The sequence below is a fragment of the Osmia bicornis genome, chromosome 3, assembly GCF_907164935.1.
Source record: "Osmia bicornis bicornis chromosome 3, iOsmBic2.1, whole genome shotgun sequence".
Lineage (NCBI taxonomy): Eukaryota > Metazoa > Arthropoda > Insecta > Hymenoptera > Megachilidae > Osmia > Osmia bicornis.
In genome coordinates, this window is record NC_060218.1 from 9,518,925 (window position 1) to 9,528,871 (window position 9,947).

The 9,947-nt window shown below is 31.5% G+C and overlaps 3 protein-coding genes across 4 annotated transcripts; 1 reads left to right on the forward strand and 2 right to left on the reverse strand.

Annotated features, from left to right (window-relative positions):
- Positions 1-829: 829 nt before the first annotated feature.
- On the reverse strand, positions 830-2,674 carry LOC114872480 (caspase-1-like). The gene is made up of 4 exons (XM_029179713.2): positions 2,290-2,674; positions 1,728-1,987; positions 1,325-1,630; positions 830-1,182 (listed from the first exon to the last, which is right to left on the reverse strand). The coding sequence occupies exons 1-4, from the start codon at positions 2,367-2,369 to the stop codon at positions 932-934; spliced, it is 897 nt and encodes a 298-aa protein (XP_029035546.1). The 5' UTR covers positions 2,370-2,674; the 3' UTR covers positions 830-931.
- Positions 2,675-3,112: 438 nt separating this feature from the next.
- Positions 3,113-6,229, reverse strand: LOC114872491 (exocyst complex component 3). The gene has a single exon (XM_029179735.2). The coding sequence runs from the start codon at positions 5,964-5,966 to the stop codon at positions 3,720-3,722; it is 2,247 nt and encodes a 748-aa protein (XP_029035568.1). The 5' UTR covers positions 5,967-6,229; the 3' UTR covers positions 3,113-3,719.
- Positions 6,230-6,360: 131 nt separating this feature from the next.
- On the forward strand, positions 6,361-7,800 carry LOC114872492 (probable enoyl-CoA hydratase). Of its 2 annotated transcripts, none has more exons than XM_029179736.2 (4): positions 6,361-6,640; positions 6,703-6,956; positions 7,039-7,333; positions 7,409-7,800. In XM_029179736.2, the coding sequence occupies exons 1-4, from the start codon at positions 6,529-6,531 to the stop codon at positions 7,684-7,686; spliced, it is 939 nt and encodes a 312-aa protein (XP_029035569.1). In that variant the 5' UTR covers positions 6,361-6,528; the 3' UTR covers positions 7,687-7,800. The 2 variants fall into 2 exon arrangements, with proteins under 2 accessions (XP_029035569.1, XP_029035570.1); XM_029179737.2 differs by having other exon boundaries at positions 6,708-6,956.
- Positions 7,801-9,947: the final 2,147 nt, after the last annotated feature.

Below are 9,947 nucleotides of genomic sequence, written 5' to 3' on the forward strand. Positions count from 1 at the left end.
AACATTTTATGTTATCAGCAATTCCAAAAGTGTGTGCAAATTGCATTTCTTAATCCATAATTATTTTCTTAACAATAGGTGAAACTTGAATATTCGTTGTAATTGCACCTTATATAATCACAACTACTTTAATCAGGCAAGATTACTAGGTTACTATTACTAAGTTGAAAATATTGTAGTTTTTTTTTTATATAAAACGACTATTGCTTGTTGCAAAAAGACACAAGTTTTGTCCTTCTGACTTTGTACAATGTAGTAGTCATTAAATAGATAATTCGTCTTAAGTTGCTTGCATCACAATAATTAAAAAATACCATTTTTTTTAAATATGATATTGAAATTGCATAGATAGTATACAAATTACTTATAAAATTTTGTTCATAAAGCAGCAATCACAAAGGCAATCAATTTTACTATATTTATAATGTTCTTTTTTTTTCTTAACTTTACTTTTCATTTGTACTTACTCTGTATCTTATTTGTAATGTGTTGAATATTATCATAATATAATGTTATATGACCACTATTACACTCATTCTATGCAGCTTTCTAATCATTTAAAAATAATTGGGAGTTACATTTAAAAATTTGATCATTATAAATTTCTAATACAGGTATAAACCTTACAAAACATATATGACTTGCAAGACTTCTTTCTTAGCTTAGTATAAAAGTTGTATGCAGCATAAAATCTAATAAGTAGTATTGCTATAATATATTATCTTGTAGTGCAAATGTTGCATAATATAATGGCAGTTTGTGTAAAATAAATGCTATCATTTAAATGCAATACATTTTCAGTCACACCAAATAGAAATTGTACAGGTAACGTATTAGAGTATAACTTCCAACAATGGTGTGACTTGTACCATACAGATACACACTGTGCAATCTGTATTGCATTTTATAAACTCTTTTGTATATAAAACAGCTATACAATTCCATTTTTTGGAGGTGTAAATTTCACTAAACGAGTTAACATCGAGGTAATGCATGGAATTTGTTTCTGTTGATGCATAGTAATATTGTCCGGAGTATTTGACTCAAAATCAAGAGCGACTCTTTGACAAACAAAAGTCAGCAAAGTTAATAAATCGTAACGAGTACCGTTTTCACGTAATTCCATGCATAATGCTTGCATGAACCATGAGCCGCGAGTGGTATTTCTCCATGAATAGTAACCTATATAATTAATATAGATTTATATAATGTGATTAATGTTTATCTTAATGCTTTTCCAAATATTTTTCAAATACGAATTATTTAAAACGAACTACAAAACATAAAATAGAAAATTTAAAAACAATTGTGTTTTCATTTTTACCTGGTATTGTTGAATAAGCAATTAAAAAGTCAGCTTGACTTGGTATACGGAATGTTGAAGCTGGTTGACCATCAGTTTCTGTACGTTCCTTTAATGTTAAACCGCTATCTAATCTATCTCCTTGGCAGGCTTGTATAAAAAATAACTTTGGCTTTCCAGCAAGTGTAGGACACTTATCAGCTGTAAAATGAGCCCAAATGGAATCAGGCTTATAAGGAGTATCATGAGCGTAAAGTAATCCTAATTCCCCGTGGCTTAAAACAGCTACAATTAGACAGTCGTGTTGAGAGTGATCCATACCAGAAACTGTAAAAGAAAAATACAACTGTTAATTGATGTTTAATGTCTTTTCGAGCATATGTTAAAATACAAAACATAAAAAAAGCACACATTTATTAAGTACCTCTTTCTAAATTTTTCACTATATCTCTATGAGTTGAATTATGAAAATCATTTACGTCAAAACCAAGACTTTTCAATGTATTAACAAGATTATCACAATCCACATTTGTTCCACATCTCGGTTTAAGATGTGTAACAGTGAAAAATTCATGATTAAAAATCATAGCTAGTCCACGTTTAGCATGATTCATGTTGTAATGTGTGGCATAACGTTCTGTGGGTGCTATTTGTAAGGGACCCACAAGTGGGCTGACAGTATTTCTGAAAAATAAAAGAAAAAATGCATGCCTGACATCTAAGTCCAATTAATAGAACAATAACTCAAGATAACTAAAATAATTTTAAACTTGTGTATGCTTTTATTAATTAACATTAGTAAAATCATTATTAGGAAATCATTAATAACCTATTATAATAATAAATATAATTCTATTACAGTGAAGAGCTAGATGTAAAGAAATAATATGTATCAATATGGAAAATAATGCATGTATCATAATGGAATTATCTGATAACATTGTGTGGTTATGAACAAGTATCTTTGTATATAGATTGAACAATACCTGGAACATCCGAACGCATCTCCAACATCATTACTATGTATAATGCTATCATTTACAAGATCACCTTCCATGGTACACATGACTTTAATTTGAAAATGCTCTCCGCAAGGAACAATTTCGTTGTAAAAATACTAATCACAGTAGTTTACTGGTGCAGTGAAACGTAAATATGACGCACACTACAGACAATGACTACAGATACATAAAGACTGACATGCCTTTATCCTCGTGGGGTCATGATTTCACGGGGTCTCAGATACCCTTAGATAAAATTAGGTCTATACAAGTCTATATATACCGCAGTTCATCAGAGTCCATAACTGCGACGCGCAGATTGGAAGATAGTGGGGGAACGCAGCGAGCTCTCTGCTAATCGCTTTCCACTTCGTTTGGGAGTATCGCCAATCAGGGCGAAGATGCGTACTGGAGATGCGCGAAGAACGAAAATTGGTCTTTTCGCAGTTACGGACTCTGATGAACTGCGGTATACATGCAAATAGCACAGTCAGTATAATAATTACATTGGCGGGTAAACTGTACTTTACCGGACCCAAAATTTTGGACCTTTTTTTTCTTAATCTATAGTTTTTGATGTATAGAATTCAAACATGCAAGTTTTAACTTTAGGAATCCAATGGTTGAAAAGTTATGTCCGATGTCCTCTTTTGTTGGGTCTGTAGTCACATGCGTTGTGACGCACGTCCCTCTGGTTGCCACTCGTTGAAACTGTTATTTCAAATATTTTATTATTAGATGTAAATATATTATTGAAAAAGCCTTACACAATAAAAAAAAACTATTAATTAAATGCTGAAATTTAAGATACATTTTTACTAATATTTATTTTTCCATTATACATACGGTTCCTTTATTGCACAAATGATAGTTATGAACTTCGTAATTATTAATTCAAATGAAGAACTTTTGTACAAAACTTGAATTTGAATATAAATTAATACAATATGAATATTTACATCATACATGAATATTAAATCTAAATGTTTGATTAATGAGCGTATTTGTTTTTTACAAATCAGTTAAATAATACATTTAACTGCAATATACAATTCTTTTTCTCACACTGAATGAATAACACTGTTCTATTTATTAACACTTAATCTAATTTTTTTTTTAACCATGGTATTTTCAACTACTATGTACAAAATTCTGTTATGTTTCTATCCTTTTTTTTGCTGTTGCTATAATTTTAACTTTTTTTTATATTTTATTAGTTCGGTTCTATTAATAACTATGTAAATTCATAATTGAAGTGAATACATGGATCAATTCTATGGCTAAGGCAGTGAATCAATTATTAGATTTACTAAATCATAATTTAGCATTAATTACCTGCAAAGAGAATCTAAAAATTCTTAGGCATGAATAATATACTATGTACATACATACAAATCATTAGATAATATAGAATTTTAAGGTTTCCAACTAAGAAAACTGTCTTGTATAACTATTTGTTTAAATATACTATGCGTAAGAGTTTGCAAAGTTTTACGATTACGCTGCGCTTCTAAGATATAGGAAACTTTTTCTCTTGCTTCACTACGAGAAATGTCACCTCTAAGACCCAATAATCTGACTAAATGATCTTCAGTCATATCTGGATATTTTTCAACTAAAGAATGTAAGTCAAGAGAAAGAATTTCGGAATCTTCACAACGTAATACTTCAGCAAGACGTTTGATTATTTCAAAAGGAGAATTAAAATTTCCTAACTTTGGAGCTATTCTATCAAAAAAGTTCTTCAATTTATCTGCTTCTGTCATTATTTTTGAAGTACACGTTAAGCATTCATCATACGTTTTCAAAGATATCTTTCTCTGCAACATAGCAGAGATATAACGTTTTGCAATAAGGTTTTGTGCCTCTGTAATTACATACTCAAAATTTTTTGGACACAAATGATTGTAATCTTGAAAATAATCTTCTAAGGTTACACAAATTGTTTCTACTGGAATTGGAGATGATAACCATTTGGGAGTAATTAAATCTTGAAATTGTAACTCTAAATCTAAAAATGATTCTTCCAGTAGTATAGCTACTGCTTCATTTCTTAACTGTTGATAATTTGACAATAAATTTTCAAATTTAACAGTAGCATCTCCACTAGCATTGGAAACCCAATAAAGCTGTTTCATTTGTTGTGCAAGTTCTGTAAACTGTATACAGTTATTAACAATAGTAATCATATGATGCGTAAAGTAAGGTACTTGACTTCTGTCCTCAAAATGTTTGCTTTTAAATTCTAATATTGCTTGTCTGTACATAAATCCATATTTAATAACTTGTTCAATGCACAGAACAATAGCTTGGGCTGTTAATTCAGTGCTAATTGTTTTAGTAACTTGAAGATTTTGATCGATCATCTGAAATATAATCACTGGTGCTGCTGTATGATAGTATGCCTCCTGAGTACTTCCTTCTGGCAGTATTCCACACCACCAATCAACTTTCTCAGTTTCTAAAGTCTTTTTCATCCAATCTTCATAATTTTGGCACATATTCTTCAAGTATTTTTCTTGAAGATCGCTTATAATTTCAGGGCTCAACAAAGGACCGATATCACTTGTGTCGATATTTAATTCAGGGTGTTGCATTAATTCTGGCCCAGTATAAGTATTCATGATCCACGATAACAAGGAGACATATTCATTTCCTTCTAAGCCATTAGCAATTATGTCCTTTAAATGCAAGGACAAACTTGTATGATACATTTTCACAAAAGTTCTTACAATGTTCCACCAAGGTGGAAAACAAGGTTCGCAAAGAGTTTTAACAACCCTTAAATCCTCCAAGATTAAAAGTCTTGTAAGTTCTAGATATCTAACCAACCACATTTTATTATCTACCCTTTCTTCGACATGAGTTCCTTCAATTCTGTTAGCTACAGATTTTTCTAAAACTTTCATTGCCATATCTTTCCATTTCTTAGGTCTTCCCGGTGGTATGAATCCGCTTTGCTTGTGTCTTTGAATGGCAAAATGATCTGCTTTTTCTTCTCTTTCTATTATTCTTAAAGCTGTCACAATAACAGTAGGCTCTTTTCTAACTGTGTTCAATGTTCTGCTTATCACCAGTCTGATTTGTTTTTCCATTAGTTCTGATAGCATTTCAACATCTTCTAAATAAGCTTTTAACATGACTGTATCAGCTGGTGATTGATTCGGAAGCTTATGAAGTTCATAAAGCAAGTCGTCTCTGGAATTTTCAAGATCCATAATGATCTGATGAGCATACAAAAGGTTGCCCTGATTTATCCATTGTTTAGTCATTTCAACGCTTTCAGGTAAGGTAAATGTATGCTTTAGGTTTTCTTTAGCTGTGACATATTGTGAATGACGCATATTTTCTTCTTGAACAGCTTGTAATTTTACACTTAGCTCTGGAACCTGACTAAACAATTTGCCAATATCATCTAAATCCTGTTTTATGGAAGCAATACTCTCTAAGGAACTTTGAAGTTGTTCAAAGCCAACACGAACCCCATCTAATTGACTTTGCATTGCAGTTTTGAGCATAGTTTCTACGGAAGCTTTCTTCCGGCTAATTCTACGTTTGTACATATCAATCTTCTCCAATTGACCTGGTCGTTGTAACAAATTTGACACATATTTTGTTGCTCTTGCCTTAGCCTCTTCTTCTAATTTCTGAAGATCTTCCATTTTTAAAATCGTTTAATTAAGTTACAGTTTATCATAAAATCAGTGTTTACAAAAAAAGGAAGTAGATAAAACAATTCTTATTCAACTACAATCGTTCAAAAAAAGAATATTAAAAGATTATTTGAACATTTGTAAGATTTTGGTTATGTATGAATTTGTAAGGTACATTTACATTGAACGACTTGCAATTCGAACATGCCTTTAATGTTTAAAAATAGCATTTTATGCTTTGTAAATGCGCATTATTGATACTTATCTTCAAACACCTGAATATATATATACATACATACATTGTATCGAAATTTCGATATTCATATATTAAGTATCGATATTGCAATATATCGTCATGTTAAATATCGATACAAAATATCGATATTTGAACTGAAAAATATTGATATTCCAAATATCGATACTGTGTCGCCCATCACTACTTCAAACACCTGAATAGAAAAAAGAATAATTTAAAAAGAACTTTTGTTCTGTACAAATAGATCATTTATAAAGAGATTTATAAAGATAAAGAGATACTTATAAAATTTTTAATATATTTTCATAATCATAAATGCATCCTGTAAAGAGATTATTAAGGGTAATTAATCCACATCGCAAGCATTGTTTAAATAAATGTTTAACCTCTAAAGCATCGGAAAATGAAGAGATTGAAGTTCAAAAAGGTAAATTCTTTTAGTTTATATTCCACAGATAAACAGCAGTGTATATAATCAAATTATTTCAGAGCAGAATATTATGATCAATTATTATGATAAAATTACTACAATCGGTATAAATCGTCCAGAGAAGAAGAACTGTTTAAATACTGTGACTGCACAAGAACTGTCAGAGGAGTTGGATAAATTTGATAATGATGAGAATTCTGTAGTAGCTGTACTTCACGGTGTTGGAGGAAATTTTTGTAGCGGTTATGATCTTGAAGAAATTGCACAGTATAATGGAAAGAATGAAGAAATTTTACCACAGTTTGGTTCATTGGTAAACAAAGTGAATTTATAGTTTGTATTTTATGTAAAATTTCTTATACCGTATTAACTATTGTACCGTAAAATACTTACAGGGTAATAGGATTGAATTAAGTAAAAAACCTTTAATTGCTGCTATAGATGGGTATGCTTTAGGTGTAGGATTTGAACTTGCTTTAATGTGTGATTTAAGAGTAATGGAAGAAAGTGCTATGTTAGGATTTGTAAATAGACGTTTTGGTATTCCGATATTATCTGGTGGCACTGTTAGATTACCAGCCTTAATTGGTTATTCAAGAGCAATGGATCTGATCTTAACAGGTCGAATTATCGGCGCAAAAGAAGCGTTTTCGTGGGGTTTAATTAACCGATACACGTGCGAGGGTACAGGTAAAATTAACTTTGTAATAATTAATAATAAATGTTATAAATGTAATACAACATAAACTTATGTTTTGATTTTAGCATTAGGTGATGCATTGAATCTTGCAAAATCACTTGTTAAGTTTTCTCAAAAAACACTGCTCGCAGATCGTGCTTCTGCGCACTTTGCCACGTTTTCTGCTAAACAACTAGAAGAAGCTTTACAGTTTGAAAAAGACCACGCATCTCATTTATTATTTGAAGAAGGTGTTAAAGGAGCAAAAAGGTTTATTACAGAAGGGATAGGAAAGCATGGAAAATTTTTAGATATAACAAAAGCGAATACAGAGTTTAGGGAATTAGATAAAAATCTCTTATAAAAATTGTATGTATGTATGTTTCCTTTTCAAAAGAGAAGAGATCTGTACAGAGATTCTATGACGAATGTACATAATATACTTAAGTTTCAATTAAAACTTTGGTACAAAATCAAATTGATTTATTTTAATTGTATGTAGTTATAATTATTACTTTACTGTATTATTGTCCTTTTTAATGGAAGATTTAGATAATGAATTCTTTTTAACTAAAGTATGAGACTTCAATAGGATATCAGAACATCTCTTTGCTGCCTTTCCACTAAGAAGTGGTACAAGATTTATCATTTGACCATTTACATCTCCTATATGAATAATTTTTAAGAAAAATAATACTTTACATGTTACTTGTACATCTACTTACGTTCATATGTAACTATCAAATATATTAAATCTGCTTGGAAGACATTGAAACCAGGTGTACGAGGTTCAAAGAAGGAAACCTTTCTTAATTGACAATTAATCTCATCACATAAATCAAACTCAGCTATAAATATTTGCTTATAGTTTGACTTCCTCTATTTTAAAGATACGTTTTCCTTACTTGTATCATCTAGTCCAACTACATTTCGAATATAATTCAATATCAATTGAAGAGGACAATCAATATTTATCAAAATTTCATTTTCTGTACCTTCAGACTGTATATTCTTTTCGTCATTAGTAACTGGAACTATGTATAAAATTTACATGATATAATTTTCATTAAAAGTATTAGATAGTTAAAATATTCTTACTAGCATATTTAATCCGAATAATCGATGTCATAATTCCATTTAATAAATTAATACATTTTTTACATGAAGGGTATCGCGTGAATTCGGTCAAGCTTGAAGTTACATTATTAATTTCATTTTTTTTTTTTTTAATTTACATACAATGAGTTTTTTGAGCTTACAATTAGATGTTATATTATTGTTTTATGAAGTCCGATACAGGATATACATAAGATTCGGATCTGGACTATCAGATCTACGTCAATTTCCTCAGATTTTTTGAAGTCATTCATAGATTTATAGATCTGGAATTTCGAATAATGCTGGAATTTAATATTTAAGTTGAACAACAGCGACCGTCCACAGACTTAATTGGCGAAAGTAATGCGAACCGACCAACTACTATCGAGTTGGTTAAAGCTGCGGTGACGAAACGAGTGCAGGTGGCGGTGCATTGTTGCGTAATCGTTCATATCCCTCCTTTTCCTCCTTGTTCGTGTAACCAGGAGTCAGGACGAGAGTCCCCTTGGTAACCAGAAGGCCCTCCCCACCAGGTGCCTTCCTCCCTGCTCGACCTGGTGAATGTTGCGCCCGCAAATCTACACCTCCGACGCTGTTCTTTCTTCCTTCTGTTTCATTCTTTTCAAGGATTTCATCGTTTTTCTTTTTCCATTTACTTTAAGGGTATCAAGTGCACTCTTGCAACAAAGTCATGGAAAAAGTATAAACCTATTCTACATTCCGTGTGTTTAGATTCTTGAAAATGGTAAATAAGAAATGAAACGTTTCGAGAAAGATAGAATTTCTAAACGTACATTAACGAGTAGTAATAATAATGGAATGAAATGAGAAATAGGATATCAAAGATAAAAGGGCGGTTCCCAGGATCTTCTTTCCGATTAGCCCCCGCCGTGTACGTGGCATTTGAGAGGATGATGCCAGAGCCTTTCACGAATCACCATTCGATCCTGCAGTGTATTATTGTTGCGAGCAAACTCGCGAAAGAAAAAATTTCCTTCGATGGGAGAGGCAAAGTCGATGCGTTCTTTCTAAGAAAGCGTTCAGAATATTAAGAATCCTTGGAGGATCTTGAAATCGTTAGATTGAAATTTTATTTTACTTCCTATACGTCCAAATTGGCTTTAGTATCATTTTCTAGATCACTAGTTTATTCTTTAGACGAAGTTTCAACTTTCTTATTATTCAGAACGTTTCATATTGCAAATTTAATAACTTGTCTTTAGTTTCTCGGAAATCACCCTATAATAATATGATTTTACACGATCATTGCCAGTATCTGATAGTCCGAGACTGTATTTAGAAACAATCTGCTCGATTACACCGCGAGCACCGACTAGTAAGATTCAAGATATTCTCGAATCACTGCTGGACAACATGAAAAATCCCATTAAATAAATAACCGGAATCCATGGAATTTCAGTGTCCAAACCCTCTCTGTTCGTAGTTCAATAAAATGACGAAACTTAAAACAGCCTGTCCCAGACCACTTTCCTCATCGTCGTTCGGGAAAACGAACTTGGTACGTGC

Bases quoted from the DNA above. Each gene is read 5' to 3' on its own strand.
- LOC114872492 (XM_029179736.2), top strand. From the start codon at position 6,529: ATGCATCCTGTAAAGAGATTATTAAGGGTAATTAATCCACATCGCAAG. The intron at 6,641-6,702 runs GTAAATTCTTTT...AAATTATTTCAG, and splicing joins AGAGATTGAAGTTCAAAAAG to AGCAGAATATTATGATCAAT. The intron at 7,334-7,408 runs GTAAAATTAACT...TTTTGATTTTAG, and splicing joins ATACACGTGCGAGGGTACAG to CATTAGGTGATGCATTGAAT.
- LOC114872491 (XM_029179735.2), bottom strand. From the start codon at position 5,966: ATGGAAGATCTTCAGAAATTAGAAGAAGAGGCTAAGGCAAGAGCAACA.
- LOC114872480 (XM_029179713.2), bottom strand. From the start codon at position 2,369: ATGTGTACCATGGAAGGTGATCTTGTAAATGATAGCATTATACATAGT. The intron at 1,988-2,289 runs GTATTGTTCAAT...TTTATTTTTCAG, and splicing joins GATGCGTTCGGATGTTCCAG to AAATACTGTCAGCCCACTTG. The intron at 1,631-1,727 runs GTACTTAATAAA...TTTCTTTTACAG, and splicing joins AGTGAAAAATTTAGAAAGAG to TTTCTGGTATGGATCACTCT.